The sequence below is a fragment of the Sciurus vulgaris genome (genome assembly GCF_902686455.1).
Source record: "Sciurus vulgaris genome assembly, chromosome: 10".
Lineage (NCBI taxonomy): Eukaryota > Metazoa > Chordata > Mammalia > Rodentia > Sciuridae > Sciurus > Sciurus vulgaris.
In genome coordinates this window covers 88965245-88981194 of record NC_136470.1, presented here as the reverse complement: position 1 = coordinate 88981194, position 15950 = coordinate 88965245, and the positions used below count along the sequence as shown (strand labels likewise).

The window sequence follows — 15950 nt, the reverse complement described above, 5'->3', positions numbered from 1 at the left end:
GGGCCTTGTTGCCAGCTGGAGGGGCCGGGCACTATGCCCTGCCAGGCCAGCTTTCTGGGGGCGGGGTTCTGTTCCACCCGCCCCCGGTGCGGACTGTGCCCCGGCGGGCACGCGGATCGGCAGGGCAGGGCTAGGGCCGGGCTTCTCTGGGCCAAGGATCAAGGTCCTTGCCTGGGTTAGGCACCCACGCATTCCAGTCTTCGGGTCCCGGACTCTGAAGAGGGCGCAGTAGAGCTGTAGCGGATCCTGAGAACCCGCGCCACCTCCGCGGAGGTGGAACCTGTTATGTCCCCGCCCTGGGCGGTGCCACCTGAACCTAGAAGCACGCCCTCAACGTCTGAGCCTCTCCACAGTAGTCTTTCCGGGCGGAAGTTTAGAAGCCCCGAGAGGGAGTCGGCGGAAGTGGCTGCCTTATTGCAGGTCGGTGCGCATGCGTCATTGTGCTCCGGTGTTGCCGCTCTTCATCCCGCACATTTTTCTTGTCTCTTTTTCTCCACGCGAGGGTGTGCGCGAACCCCAGTCGTGGCTGCGTGGTCTGCACTTCTTCTGGTCTCGTGGCCCCCTCACGATGGCGGGCATCTTGTTTGAGGATATTTTCGATGTGAAAGACATTGACCCGGAGGGTAAAAAGTTTGACCGAGGTAAGTTTAAGTACGAAAGAAGAGGCCTGCCTTCTTGCCACGCCCCTGGGCCCCCCCCTTCTCCATCCAGCTCACGTGGCCAACTCCAAGCGACAGGTTTTGATGAAGCGACCTCCCTCTGGAAACGTTTTATGAATGAGAAGATTGAGACTCTTGAGTTTTTCCCGGCTTCACACATGCGGTGCCTGGTGCCTAGGTGGCTTTCGGCCATGGTGCTGGCAAACTCCTGGGCATCTTTTATAATCGCTACATACTCCGTAGTAGAGGCCATACTGTGCTCCCCTCTCACACACATTGTGCCTTGTTTCTTGCTCGCAAGAGTCGCCATGAAGTAGGTGGTGCCTTTCTCATTTTGTTCCAAGAGGTTAGGTAACCCACCGAAAACCACAGAGTGAGTTATTTGACTTCCTAACTTATATTCTTATATTACCCCAAGAATATTTAGCTCTTTGTGAAGTCCTGGGTTAGAGCTAACTCCTTGTCATACACCTCTTCTGCCATTGATCGACAATTTTTTCTCCTTGGTCATACTTTATTTGCCTACAGACTGAGATGTTTATCAAGTTCTTAAACGTCCTGGTAATCCTTTCAATATAATGCATAGCATAGAAAGAGGAAACCTTTGGATAAATGAATAACTTGCCCAGGGTCATGTTCTCAATCATTCAGGAGGCTTAGAGCCTAGATATTGGCTGCCAGCGGATCTTTGATTCTTTCTGGGGTTTCTGTTCCCTTGTCGTCGTTTTGCCTTTTTTTCTTCTTACACAATTGGTTCTGATTGAACCTGGACTTCCATGAAAGCAGTGGAGAGGCCAGTGGATGTATACCAGGTTAGATTAAAATTCTTTCAGTTAACCACCATCCTGGGATCTGTAAATTCTGCTCCAGGTCTGATAATTATGCCTGCCACTCACTTTCTGGTTTTCCCCAGTATCTCGACTGCATTGTGAGAGTGAATCTTTCAAGATGGACCTCATTTTAGATGTAAACATTCAGATTTACCCTGTGGACTTGGGTAAGTATTGAACACAGACAATAGCAAGAGGTTTTTTCCCTCTTCTTAATTTCATCTATTCGTCATCTTCAGACATTGCTATTATTTCCAGGTGACAAGTTCCGATTGGTCATAGCTAGTACCTTGTATGAAGATGGTACCCTGGATGATGGTGAATACAATCCCACAGATGACAGGCCTTCCAGGTGAGGGTATGGAGAAGGGAGCACTTTATATATTGAAATATTCCCTGAGGACTAAGTTGTATAGAACCACCTGTACAACTGGTGATTGAACTGGGCCTACGCCTCTTACATGCACTGTACCATGGAGCTCCATCCCCAGCCTTTTTTAGTTTATTTTGAGTGAGGGTCTTGCTAAGTTGTCCAGGCTGGTCTCAAACTTGCAATCATCCTGCCTCGGCTTCCCAAATAACTGGGATTACAGGTGTGTGCTACTGTGTCTGATTTAGAAAGACCTTTATTTAGTCCCTGGAATAAATGATTATCTGCAGAATCCAAGTAACCTTAAGGAAATTGCTGTACTTAAGAATTCGAACAACCATCTGGATGTGGTACATGCCCGTAATCCCAGTGACTTAAAAGGCTGATGCAGGAGAATTGCAAGTTCAAAGTCAGCCTCAGCAACTTAGTGAGGTCCTAAGCAACTTAGTGAGACCCTTTCTCAAAATAAAAAGGATGGGGGGATGTGGCTCAGTGGTTAAGCACCCCTGGGTTCAATTCTTTATTTATTTTTTTTTTATATTTATTTTTTAGTTGTTTATGGACGTTTATTTTTATTTATTTACATGCGGTGCTGAGAATCAAACCCAGTGCCTCACACATGCTAGGCAGGTCCTCTACCACTGAGTCACAACCCCAGTTCAGTTCAATTCCTAGTACCAAAAAAACCCAAACAACCAACTAGATATTTACTGAGAGCAATGATATCATGTGAGGGATAGCTTTTAGAAGGCCGAGGAAATAACCATTGAGTGACCTAGGCTATGTGGAAAGGAGTTTGGTGTGATAGAGAGGCATTGGAGTGCCACTGAGTTCAGTTCTCAGCTTTACTATTTAACACCCTAACCTCTTTCATTTTCGGTTTTCTCATCAGTAAAATATAGATGGTCATGCCTGGTTTACAGGATAATGGTAAGGAAGGACTAAGTGACATTTAAAAAAAATTTTTTTTTGTTGTCACTGGATTTTTATTTATTTAAATCTGGTGCTGAGAATTGAACCCAGTTCCTCACACACATGAGGCAAGTGCTCTGGCACTGAGCTACAACCCCAGCCCTAACATCATGTTTCTAAGGTGACTGTTGTTATAATTCTGGCACTTCATTACCAGTCACCATTTTGTTCTTATTTTTAATCTTTTTGAGATGATGTCTCACTATGTTGCCACTATGAACTGGCTACCAGTTACTGTTTTTAAAGGATCTTTTTTTTGGGTGTGGGGGGGTACTGGGGTGTTGAACCAGGGGTTTTAACCACTCAGCAACATCTCTGCCCCCCCCCCCCCCCCCTTTTAATGTTTTATTTTGAGTCAGAGTCTTGCTAAGTTGCTTAGGGCCTCACTAAGTTGTTTTGGGCAACTTTGAACTCAGAATCCTCCTGTCTTGGCCTCCTAAGCCTCTGGGATTACAGGCATGTACCACCATGCCCAGCTGAAAAGGATCATTTGTATGTAATCATGAAGAATAACTGCCACTGTTGCTCTGCAGGGCTGACCAGTTTGAATATGTAATGTATGGGAAGGTGTACAGGATTGAGGGGGATGAAACGTCCACTGAAGCAGCAACACGCCTGTAAGTTCCACCATCTGGTGAGAATCCTTTCCTTCCTCCCCTGGCTGAGAATTTGGGCCATGCTCTTGCTTCCTATTGTGGGCTCCTCTCCTCAAGCACCTCAAATTTAGTTAGGACCTAAATAGTAACTATTCTTAATACAGTCCCCAGTCTGAAGTACTGGCTGCCCACTTTGCCCTTTGTCAGGATCTCAAGGCCCGGTGGTCCAAAAACTGGTAATCCGGCTGTGTGAAGTGCCAAGAAGGGTGGCTTCCAGGAACTACATGCAGCATAAAATGATTGCACTGCTAGGCTTTTTTGTTTTTGTTTATTTGTGCGTGTGTGTTGTGCTACTCTGTAACCTAATCCCTGGTTCTTTGGTTTCCTCGCTTATTTTTTTCTTTTCTTTAAAATTTTATTAAAACAATGTGTTCTTTGTAAGTTATTTGAAGCAGAGAAGTAATATGAAGGAAAGTTACCTATAATTTCATACCCAGAAGAAACCTTTTACATAAACATTTTTGAATAGTCTTAACTTTTTTTAAAAAGTCTACTTTTTTCTTTGTGATCATATTGTTTATTCTAAAGTTTTCTTCTCTTTGTTTAACATATGTACAACATGTTTCCCACCTTAGTGTTTAGCTTTTCCTAAACACTTTCAATAGCTGTGTAACATTCTGGTAAATGGATATATCTTAATTTGTTTGACCATTCCCCTAATTTTGTACATGTAGGTGTTTTTCACTTTCGCTAGTATAAAGAACACTGTTCACACACATCTGTGCATTTTTCTTTGTCTGAAATTTTGGTTCCTTAATGACAGAACACTGGTTCTTTTTCATATGCTGGAATGGAGCTTGGACTCATGGGATGGGGATCCTTCTATTCCAGTTCTGCCTACGTGTCCTATGGTGGCCTGCTCATGAGACTGCAGGGTGATGCCAACAACCTGCATGGATTTGAGGTGGATTCCAGAGTTTATCTGCTGATGAAGAAACTGGCCTTCTGAACCTTGAGGGATGCCAGCCTGCTGCTTGTTCACTCAGGTTGTGGATGTTGTTCAAGCCTGAGTAGAATTTGCTGTTGTTTACCTGTTAAGGAGGAACTGGCTTTCTGCCCACTGTTGGTGCACCTTTAGCTAGTCTGAACTCAATGAGAAACTGACTTGCCTGTGAAAGACCCAGTGGGAAAGCTTGAAGTGAATCAGAAGTTGTGTATATGACTTTTTAAACTACTTTTTCAGACTCTTCCCCTCCCGCTTCTTTAACAAATATACATTTTCTTTTAATTTAATTTCCAGTTTGTCTGTGGTATGTTTCTGGCCCATAGCCACCATATGTCAACAGAGGGTCTGTCCCAATCCCAGCCTTTTGTTTTCTGGGTTTAGGGTTATCTCCATCTCCTGGCTGACTCTTCTAGTATTTATCCTCTGGTATGATTTTCTATCTGGAGGGAGGATTGTGCTTTGGCTTCTGAGAGTCATACCCCAGGCCCGGAAGATACTACCCATTTGGCATAGAATTTTGAATTGGCAAAGCTCCCTGCTTGTGTCCTTCCAACACTCAGTTTCCAGGAAGCCAGTTCACATTGACTTGAATGAGCTACTTGCATAGCCTGGAAAAGTTCTTTTTTGTGGAAGCTTTGGATGGAGTCTTTTTGACATGGACTTGGGGTGTGACTGATGAGAGGAGGAAGAGAGGACTTGGCTGTAGAAGCAGGTGGAGTTGGTTCTCTGCTCCATGTTCCATTGGTGATCTGGGAGGGAGAGTAAGTGGTCCTTACCAGTGACACTGAACAAGGAGCTGCTACACAGACCAGTGCAGTGGACAGGACCGTAATACCAATGAGGTTGGCAGTTCAGTATCAGTGCCCAGGACAATGCAGCAGCCTGACTGCAGTCACTAAATTATAACTGGAAGAAGAAAAATGTTAAGGAAATGGTGATGATGTCAAGGACTCCAGCCTGCAAACTGACTCTTCAAACTGGCATTAGAGGATGCTGAGAAAGTATATGGGACTCTTTTCCCCTGGGAAATACAGGGTAGTAATTCAGAAAGATTGTGTATTAATCAGTTGTCTTTTGATACCCTGGTTTTGCCACAGGAGCTTATCCCCAGGGGTGTTTGCTTTTGCATCATTTTCAGATCTTTACATGAGGCATTAGAAATAGTATTTAGGGAAATGGGTTGAAAATGAATGACCTCAGCAGGGAGGAGAGAGGGTAGTTTTTTTGTTATTGTTGGTTTTTTTGTTTTTTTTTTTTAACCTTACCATGGGTGGTGTGGGGAGGTGCTTTGGGGGTTGGGGTGAATTTTTATGGGCTCTTAGAATCTTTCCATGGGGTCAGGTTCTCTTGAAGGATTGGAGAAGGATGGATTTAGGTTAGAGTGGAAGAACCTAACTACCAGGAATAGTTTGTAGCATATTATAGCAGACTGTTCTGGGCAAAGGAAGAGGATTAGTGTAAAGTAAAACAGGGGTAAGAGCATTTTGTTGTAAAGTGTGTGTGTGTGTGTGTGTGTGTGTGTGTGTGTGTGTGTGTGTGTAGAAGGGAAGAAGGGATGGAATCAGCCAGATGAAATGATTTGGGAATGGGTTAGAGTCTTTTTTCTTTTTTGGTTCCAGGGGGTGAATCCAGGGCTTCACCTATACTAAGCATGTGCTACACCTGCTGCTCCAGGTTAGATTAATTATCTTTTATGGTGCTGGGGATCAAACCCAGGACGTTGCACGTGCTAGGCAAGCACTCTAGGATAGATTTTATTTTATTTATTTATTTATTTTTTGGTATGGGGGATTGAACCTGGGAGTGTTTAACCACTGAGCCACATCCCCTGCCCTTTGTTATATTTTATTTTGAGACAGGGTCTGTAGGGTTTATATTAAGTTGCTTAGGGCCTCACTAAGTTGCTGAGGCTGGCTTTGAACTTGCTATCTTCCTGCCTCAGCCTCCTCAGCTACTGGGATTATAGATGTGTGCCACCGTGCCTGGCTAGGATAGATTCTTAATTGGAGCAAATTTATTCACACTGGGGAAAATTTTGAGCTTTTTTTTTTGTCTGAACTAGCGTAAGTCAAACTGGAATATCAGATGCCTGGAACTTTCTGGCTATATTTGCATTTTTGCCATCCTTACCACTCGTATGACTGTGCTGAGAATCCATAATTCTTTTGTCCCTTTGGCATATCTTATCCTGGGTTCTGGTTTTTCATATACCATAAAGTGTTTCATTTGATCATTATATATATTTTTGATCATTAAATTTAACATACTCTATGGTATTTAAGTAAATTACAATTTCCACTAACCATTTCATTACTGCACCCTGAAATTTGTAGTGTGGTTGAACTAATTCTTTCTTATGCAGAACTGATAGCACCTGAGATTTGGATAACATTTGAGCTCTGTGCACTTTCTTTGCGGTGCTGGAGATGGAACCCAGGACCTTGCCTATGCTAGGCGAACACATTACCACTAAGCAACACCCCAGCTTTGTGCATTTGTTAATTCCTTCTCCATGGTAACTGTTCTGCCCAGGAAGAGAAGGATACTTGGAGATGTCTAAATTGGTCATGCCCACTAAGAGCTTAGGTTGTTTGCTCAGAATTTGTTAATAAGAGCTAAGGATGTAGCTAGGATATAATCCCAGTGACTTAATCACAAATGCAAGGAGGATCACAAATGCAAGGCCAGCCTCAACAACTTAGTGAGACCCTGTCTCAGAAAAGGACTAGGGATGTAGCTCAATGGTAAAATGCCTCACTAATAATTGATGAATTTACTCCCTAAGGACTTGGAAGTCTTTCCCAGTAAGTAGAACCACCAAATGATATATTAGACAGTGCACCACACTGAGGAGACTAAGGGCTTGAGAGTGAATCAGACTAGGGTGTTTATTCCTGCTAACAGGCTCTGTGACCATTGGTAATTTACCTGGCTTCTCTGAGCCTTCATTTCCTCATCCTTAAAATAGAGGTGGTAATATCCACTTTACTGAGTTGTGTGAGCATTAAGAAAGGGAATATAAACTGGGTGTGGTAGTGCATGCCTGTAATTCCAGTGACTCATGAGGCTGAGACAGGAGGATCTCAAGTTCAAGGCCAGCTTCAGCAATTTAATAAAACCTTGTCAAAAAAAAAAAAAAAAAAAAAAAAGGAGGGGGCGTGGATATACATATGGTTCCTGACTTTCACCTAGTGTTTTGGAATGCCTTTTGAGATCCTGGGCTATCGCAGTATTTGGAATTCTGAGTTCCCGGTGCCTCCTCCTACATGGTAGTCTTTCCTTTGGAATGGGAGAGAGAGAAAAGTTCCCACTTGTTCTCCTACAGGAACCTCAGGAGGTTGACCTTTCTGTGGAAACCTCCCCTTCCTGAGCATCAAGACAGCAAGACTTAGTTGCAAAGCCTCTAAAGTTTACTTCTCTATCCCCTCCTTTCCCTGCAGTACAGGAGATTGAACCTGCGACACTCTACCACTGAACTACATCCCCAGCCTTTTTTTTTTTTTTTTTTTTCTTTCGTTTGTTTGTTTTGGTTTTTTGGGTGGGTGGGGGTGGGGCATGTCTAAGTTGCTGAGGCTGGCCTTGGACTGTCATCCTCCTGCCTTGGCCTCCTGAGTAGCTGGATTACTGATGTGCACCACTGTGCCCCACAACCCTACCTTCTTTTTAGGGATCCCATAGTAGTGTTCATGGTGCTCACACAGGACTGCTTTTTGGATGCACTTGTGTGGTTTGAGAAGTAAGCCTCTAACTTGTTCTTAAGTTTGTCCTCCTGCTGTGTGAGCTCAAGGAGCCCAACTCATGCCACTTCCTGCACTTCCCCCTGACCTCCACAGGAGGGAGGCAAGAGCCCAGGCCTGGCAAAGCCTCCTGCTGAGCTGCTGAAGGGCTAGCTGTTTGCTCAGCTGTCACATTCAGATCTTGTCTTTACTGAACTGCCTGCATAGCCTTACCTGGGGGGTGAGGCTCTGTTAGCTTTCTTGGGAGGTGGAGTTGTGTGTGTGTGTGTACCCCCTGTGAAGAACATCTTTCCTTTGCTTTTAGTTAGCTTTTGGGTGCTCTCATTTATTCTTTTATAGGCTTAGTTTTATCTGTTTTATAGGGACAGTGTTTCTGAGAGACACCTGTTATTCATTTATCAAAAGTAAGGCTCTCTTAAGAATAGAGGACCAAACAATCCCACTGAGAATGATAGTAAAGGGAATGGGGCACTGGCGGGCCTTAAACTTGAAGCAAAGGAAACTACCTTTCTGTTTTCTAACACAAAGATAGTATCTATCTCTGTTCAAAGATGATGCCAGAACAGGCCTTTGCAGAATTATTGTATGAATAAAAAGCATGTAGAGAATTAGTGATTTGCAAATTTATGCAGAAAATAGACTAAAGATAACTAGCTTAGAAAAATAACTTGAAGTTTTATAATGTACAGTGAAAAACAATCCCTTTTTTTGTCCTGTGTATCCACCTTTACCAGGGCTTTGGCTTTCAGGTGGAAACAGGTTATCTGGTATAGCTGCAGTTGTCTTCCAGAGTCTCTCCAGGGAAGGGAACTACACGTGAGGGTCACTGCCAGTGCTGGCAGTGTCTGCATACCTTACCCTTCCCGAGACAGATTTGGAGAGTGAGGGTGGGTTCTGATTAGAAGAGGGTTCGTAGAGTTGGCAGAAGGGTCAGGAAGCAGGGGGTGGAACTGGACCATGGGGGTGGGCAAGGTGGGTGAAGGGGAGAAGAGTGTGTACTGATCAGTAGGAGAATGGGTTGGGGAAGGAGAATATCTAGTCTGGAGGTTGTGTGGCTGGGAGCCTGTGCCCAAAGTTCCTGGTGGAATGTCTGGGGCTTCTAGGGTCCCAGGTAAGGCTCCAAGAAAGAGTCCATGAGTTCCATTCAAAGGTCTGTGTGTCCTGTTCAGGTATCCAGGGATTTGGTCTGGGGACCTGGTGGTTTGATTCAGCAGACCAGGAATCTTGGCTCTGAATCCCCGCAGTCTGCTCAGAAGTCCAGAGCCAGTAGTTCTGGCTGAGACACTGAAGTTCTCCTCCAACAATCCAGAAGTCCTGTTTGGGAGCTTGTTCAGTGTGAGGAATAGAGAAGTACTGCTTGGGACAGCTGTGGTGGGCAGGGACCGCCTGACACAGAGGGCAGGTCCTCCTACAAGCAGAAGAAAACGCACCTTTCCTCGGAGCAGTTGTTGGAAGCTCAGGAAGATGGCATTGGGATCCTTGTGAGCTGTGGTCCTGCCCTGTGGAGGATGCTGAAGGCAGAGGATGGGCCTGAAGTCAGAGACCAGGCCTGGATATCAGGCCTCGCTTGACTATGTAGAACAGATAGGATGCCCATACCCAGGCATTATGATTGGGAGGGAACATTCCTATTGCAGATCAATTCTTCTATCCTCAAGATCCCTAGAATCCCCTTTCTTCCCTCAGGTTGTTTAGGGAGATTGAGTCAGAGGAAAATTTCTATGGATCCCTTACCTGGGGATTTACCTGAGTTCCAAGGAGGCCTTGCAGGGCACCAAGGAGGATTCGGACCTGTCCAGAAAGCTGTCCCAGGAGGGCTGAGAGGCAGGTGGGACCCAGCTGTCCCCGTGCTGCCATCACTCCCTCCAGTAGAAGGCTCACTGCTCCTAGAATGTCCTGTGCCTTCGTCTGCTCCTGGGAAAGAGATGGAAGAAGTAGACTGCTTCAAAGGGCATGCTAATAGCGGGTGGGGAGCCTGGAGGAGTAGCCAGCAGAATGAATCATAGGAGCTGAGAATTGGACAGGACTGGGGTCCCACCCAGCATAGGAATTCTTTCACAGTCTCCCGACAATTGGTCATCGGCCTCTGCTTCAATAACTCCACTGTCCGCCAACCCTGCCTGGTCTTACACTGACTTTCAGTCAGAAAGTTCTGCCCGTTATAACTTTTAGCTCTTGAAACTAGTGCTGCAAGTCTGCTCTTTCTGTTTCAAACATTAGGACCATAGCATTTTTAAACTAAATGAAGAGTCTGAGGCTTCAAAATAGTGATCCTAAAGATGAAGAAAACGAACTTAATAGATGGCAGAGCTGGAACTATAGGTAATCCATAGGGACTGCCCTTCTCCCCTGACTCAGTGCTCCTAGCAGACCTGAGGAAAGGAGGGGAATTCTAGAGATCTTGAGGGTAGAAGAGTTGACCTGCCTATGAATGCTCCATCCCAGTAGATTTCCTGAGTCCCAAGTGGAAGCATTTCTTGCTGTACCACAAGACTACTACTTTTTTCCAAGCTAATCAGACAGGTTTGTGTCTTTTTTTTTTTTTTTATGATGTCTCATATAACATGTTTTCTAGGCTCTCACTATGCAGGTTGCTTCTTTCTGGACACATGTTAGTTTAGTATGGTCTCCTTAATAAATTAGCATATGTCCTGAGGGGGATGTTTAGTACTCAGACTAGTGTTTTTAAGTGCACTTCACTCAAAAAAGAGTTCTCTAAGAAGATTTTCACAATATGAATGCTAAACATCTAAAGCAGTATAGAATTGCTAGCTTTAGAATCAGTTGCTTTAGATTTGGGTTTGTAACTCAGTGGTAGAGTGCTTGCCTAGCATGCACAAGGCCCTGAGTTCAGTGCCTAGCACTGCAAAAAAGAATTAAATAAATAAATAAATGTAAAAATATTTGCTTTAATAGTGTCATTATTAGTGGGGCACAGTGGCACATGCCTGTAATTCCAGCAGGCTTGAGCCTGAGGAAGGAGGATTGTGAGTTCAAAGCCAGTCTTAGCAACAGTGAGGCACTAAGCAACTCAGACCCTGTCTCTAAATAAAATACAAAATAGGGCTGGGGATGTGGCTCAGTGGTCGAGTGCCCCTGAGTTCAATCCCTGGTATCCCCCTCAAAAAAAAAAAAAAAATAGTGTCATTACTTGCTATGTTTGGGGTCTATTTAACACTTCCAAATCTTTTTCATAGGAAGTGCTAGGGCCAGAAGCTTAAATGAGGGAAGCAGGGCATCAGGACCCAAAAACTGGAATAGGACTTAATTCATTTTACACATGTAGAATTACATGTGTCTCTGTTAAATTTCACCTTGTTTTTGACCTAGGTTTTTAGTGATTTGAATCTTGACTGTGACTTCTGTTCTATTAGGGGTGCTTCCCAGCTTTGTGTCATCTGTGGATACAGATCAATCTTACTTCTCCATGCCAACTTAAGAAGGTTGAACAGGTTCAGGTCAAAAGCATGATCATGAGAGACTTCTATCCAGCTTTTCATGGTGTTCAACTTTGAATCTATTGGACATATTGGGCCTGACATCCATCATCTTGTCCACAGGATACATATCACAGGTGAATGTACATTGGGTTTAGGATGGCCACACAAAGGATGAGATTATTTTTAGGGACCTCAAGAATTACGAAGGAGCCATGGGAAGCAGTAGGCAGCTGGTAATGACAGGAATTTGGGAAGCCAAAGTAAGGGATGACTTTGTGTGTGTGTGTGTGTGTGTGTATGGTGCTGGTGATCAAACCCAGAGTCACATAGGCTGAGCAAGTACTCTACCACTGAGCCATATCCCCAGCCCAGGGATCCCAGGGATGACTTTCTTACCGTCTGTGTTTTCCATTCTCCCAAGCTAAAGTCCACAGCAGGTAGCAGGACAGGGGTGGACAAAGGATTGATGTCTGGGCACTGGCTCTGTTGGGAAAGATGTGTGGGGGAGAAGGGAGATGAAATAGAGAGGGGTATGGTGGCCCAGTGACTGGAATAGTCTTCCATGAGCACTACATTGAGACCAGAGCTTCTAAAAGAGGCTCTAGTGCAAATCACAGTTCTTGACAGGGAGTGATGATCAGTAGGCAGTGGAATACCAAAGGCAATATTGGAAGGATAGTTATCCATCAAGGAGAGGAAGTGATGAGGGTGAGGGTACCTTACCAGTTAAAGTGAACAGAGGAGCTAGTGCTTGGGAATTCTCACCAGTCTGCTGTGAAGGACGTGGGAGTCACGAAGCAGTTTATTTAGGAGTCGGGGGTCACAGGCAGGAGGAGCCGGGCTGGACAGAGTTAGTCTTGCAGTAAGGAGAAGCATGACCACAAGGAGCAATTCTTAGATGAGGAGAAGTGAAGTTGAACAGGGTGGATAAGGAAGAAATCATTGTTGGGTGATGGTCCAGGATATCCCATTTGGGACCCAGACCTGAAATCAGGAATCTGCTACTTGGACATACCTTATTCCTGGGAGATTGGGTTCCCCAGTTCCCCACCCCTGCAGCATGCCTCTTTTCTCCCTGCCATGCTCCAGCCTGGGCCTAGCCTCTCAAGTGTGATCTTACCAGTCAGCTCCATTCTGGCTGGGGTGTCTGGCTGGAGTGGCTCCCTGTATGGGGCCTCTCCCCTGAATCCTTCCTGGGGCCATGGAGGCGGCTTGGGCTCTTTGCACTTCTGGGCAGAGTGGGGTGGGGCATGGGTGGGCCAAGGAAGATGATTTGGAATCCTGAAAGTGACAGAAGGGGTGAATATTTTATTAAGTTTCAAGAAAAAAGACTGCCTGGCGGGCGGGGGAGCAGATGCTGGGAGAGCTTGAGCTGCTGACCAGCTCTGAGCTGCTAAAGCTCTGATTGCTCCCAGGTTTTCTTGTGATCATAGCATATGGTGTCAGGGCTCCTCAGTGACTCTGATACTCCCACCCACATACACACTGAAAGCAGCAGAATGTGATATGTGTGTGTGTAAGTGCATGTACACACACACACACATGCACACACACACACACACACACCTTTTTTGGCCTCAAATTTTGAACAACCTCAGTTGTTAGGTTGGAAGAAATTTGGGATGGGGTTAGAGAAGGAAAATACCGTGGGTGAGCCTGGAGAGTGGAAAATAGGATCTAGGGGGAGGACTTGGAAACTGCAAACTTGCATAATGTGTTGAGGTGTGGCTTCCTTGTTGGGCATGGGGTTGAGGAGGGGTATTGGGCAAAGATATAACTGGGACCACCAGAGGACATGGATTAAAAGGTGGTACCATAGCCGTTAATTCCACACATACAACCTCCTGGAGGTTTTCTTTGCACTCCACGTTCTGATATATCCTGTTCTCCAAATCAAAGAGATGGCTAACAGTCCTGGGATTTCCTTCCTAAGGCAAGTGGTCCAGGAATGAGCACCTAACATGGCTTACCTTACTTTAGACACAGGCCAAGTAATCTGTCTCATGGCTATACCTGCTTCCCTGCCCCCTCTGCAGACCCCTTCCGGTTCCTTCACAAGACCCCCCACATGGCTTCCTCCTCCTTTCACAAGTTGTGCAAAGAGGCCTGCACCTGATTCAATATTGGGATTTCCTGTAGGTCTGTCAACATGCATGAGCCCTCCTCCCTTTATGTTCTCCCTGTGCCCCTGGCTTGCCTGACCCAGCTTCCCCAGCCCCAGGATTCAGAACTTTAAGCTAACAAAGAATGACTGGGTAAGACTAGGGATTGGACTGTGTCTATTTTAGTATTATGTTCCCTAACCCTCCATGCACCTTCTTTCTTATTTTCTTCCTGGGCTGGTGTCCCCTTTCCCTAAATCCGATGAGGGCTGTGCTATATTCCACCCAGTCTGTGATCAGTCCCTCAGAAACTAGCACCCCACCCCCTACCCCTGCTCTGTCCTGCTCCTCCCATTCTGGGAAGGCTTCACTCTTCTCGACAAAGGTCAGTGCCTGTAGGTTCCACTTTGCTTGCCCCTCCCCCAGCTGAGAGCCCAATTCTTCTTTCCTGTCTTTCATACCCTCACTTAACCCCAAACCCTGTTTGCCACTCACCGGGTGGAGAAGGACTTAAGGACCCAGGTGCACAGCAGGCAGCAAGCACTCTGGGGAGCAGATGAAATAGGAAGACATGTGGCGTTGGGGCACAGCCCCTCCACTGCAGTGGGGTCACAGGCTTGACCTGGCCACTTCTGCCCAATCAGAGAGCAGAGAGCCACCAGACACTGGTGAAGGCCCCGGAAGTGACGACTTCTCCTCCTATCCACGCTGGACGTGGAGCCCCAGCCTGGACCATGGTCCACTAATGGAGCCCAGATCCTCCACCCACACACACAACAGGGAGGATTTGCATAGGAGGATCCATCTTTTCCTAGAAGATGGGAACATGGGACCTGGCTGGGGGAGAGATGGGAAAGGAATAGAGGTTTTGTCCAGGAGATATCTGGCAGGACATGTTTGTCCTGGGGGAAAAGTCATGTAAGTCTTGCTTCAGATTGATGAGGTTTTCAGTTCCTAGCTATCCAAATTTCTTCTCTCTGATTACCACACCAGCTGCCAAAATCCAGGTTTCTCCTACAACTCCCTAGGGAGTCTTGTAATTCCCCTTTCCCAAATGGAATCTGGGTATTGCCTATATTGGAGAATGATCTTGTTAGGGGTCATGGTATGGAGAAAAGGTGTGAACAGTTTGAAGGGATTGGAGGGTGAGGGGTGTGTGCTGGGTTAAGGCTGGGTCCAGGTGCTCTTCTGCTGGGGCCCAAGGGCTTGGACAAATAAACCCCCTTACCTCTGTGCCCATGCACTGTGCTTGCCCTGCCTTTTGCCCTCTTCCATCTCTTACCACTCCACATATGACAAGAGGAATAATCAGGCCCATGTGTCCCTGTCTTAGGAAAGGCAGCGGCTAAGCCTCCCCTGCAAGTACTTCCATGCTGCCACCCCCATACCCCCTTTCTTTGACCCTGGCTCTAGCTACTTTGCTTTCCCCTCAGTTCCAGTTTCCCTACAGTCTCCGTCCTCAGGGGCCTCTTGGCTTGACCTTGTTCCCACCCCCCACCCCCCAGTTCTTCCTCAGGCTCTCTCCTGTTCCTCCTCCTAAGGATGGGGCTGTCTGCTAGGAGTATGGCCTAGATCCCGGAATTCTCCAGTTCAGCCAGAGGAGATGCCTCCCAAGATTAGGAAGGAGGGTGCTGGGATAGCTGGGAGGATGGTGGGGGTGTGGGGCGGGATGGGACAGGGAGACAGGACCAGAAAACCAAGACAAAGGAGTTTGGGGGTGGGCTGGAGAGGAAGAGGGTCCTTCGGTGAAGGAAAAGGTTGAGAAAGCAAGAGGGTGATCGTTGAATGGGCTTGAGAACAGGGAAACACTGACACTACTCAAGGGGGAACACTGAGTATTTTTGCCTGAGTCTCTGTCCTGGGAACTTTTAGAATGAGGACAGACCTCAGAGGGGAAGTAGGGACACGGGGTAGGCAGCAAGAGAGACAGGGCCAAAGGAAGAGGGGTACTGTAGGCCTAGAGACAAGAAGAGATCAGGTGTCATCCTTAAAGACAAGTCTTCATCCTTCAAGCAGGAACCCGGTCCTTGCCCAGTGACCCGTCCAGGCCTCAGACCAAGCCTTGGCCCCTCCCTGGCCCTGAGGATCTGGTGCTGGGCTGGACACCCATCTCCTGGTCCAGCCGCCCTGTAGCCACCGGCAGCTGGGGGCTCCGGCCCGCCGCTCCTCCCCTCTTCGCGCCCCCTGGTTCTTCCCCTCCCCCTCCCCTTCGCTCCCCCTTTCCCTCCAGCCCCTCCC

General features: G+C 46.5%; 2 protein-coding genes across 9 annotated transcripts; one reads left to right on the top strand and one right to left on the bottom strand.

Annotated features, from left to right (window-relative positions):
* Positions 1-288: 288 nt before the first annotated feature.
* On the top strand, positions 289-4720 carry POLR2H (RNA polymerase II, I and III subunit H). 4 transcript variants are annotated; one of them, XM_079100649.1, is made up of 5 exons: positions 289-641; positions 1573-1656; positions 1748-1841; positions 3365-3448; positions 4319-4720. In XM_079100649.1, the coding sequence occupies exons 1-5, from the start codon at positions 431-433 to the stop codon at positions 4434-4436; spliced, it is 591 nt and encodes a 196-aa protein (XP_078956775.1). In that variant the 5' UTR covers positions 289-430; the 3' UTR covers positions 4437-4720. The 4 variants fall into 4 exon arrangements, with proteins under 4 accessions (XP_078956775.1, XP_078956777.1, XP_078956776.1 ...); XM_079100651.1 differs by having other exon boundaries at positions 3365-3465; XM_079100650.1 differs by lacking the exon at positions 4319-4720 and adding an exon at positions 3635-3854.
* A 4105-nt stretch (positions 4721-8825) lies between these two features.
* THPO (thrombopoietin) lies at positions 8826-15887 on the bottom strand. 5 transcript variants are annotated; one of them, XM_079155755.1, is made up of 7 exons: positions 14208-15886; positions 12731-12891; positions 12376-12503; positions 12007-12093; positions 9917-10084; positions 9601-9681; positions 9063-9484 (listed from the first exon to the last, which is right to left on the bottom strand). In XM_079155755.1, the coding sequence occupies exons 2-7, from the start codon at positions 12741-12743 to the stop codon at positions 9206-9208; spliced, it is 756 nt and encodes a 251-aa protein (XP_079011881.1). In that variant the 5' UTR covers positions 12744-12891; positions 14208-15886; the 3' UTR covers positions 9063-9205. The 5 variants fall into 5 exon arrangements, with proteins under 5 accessions (XP_079011878.1, XP_079011879.1, XP_079011877.1 ...); XM_079155752.1 differs by having other exon boundaries at positions 8826-9681; positions 9905-10084; positions 14208-15885; XM_079155753.1 differs by lacking the exon at positions 12007-12093 and having other exon boundaries at positions 8826-9681; positions 9905-10084; positions 14208-15887.
* Between the last annotated feature and the right edge of the window lie 63 nt (positions 15888-15950).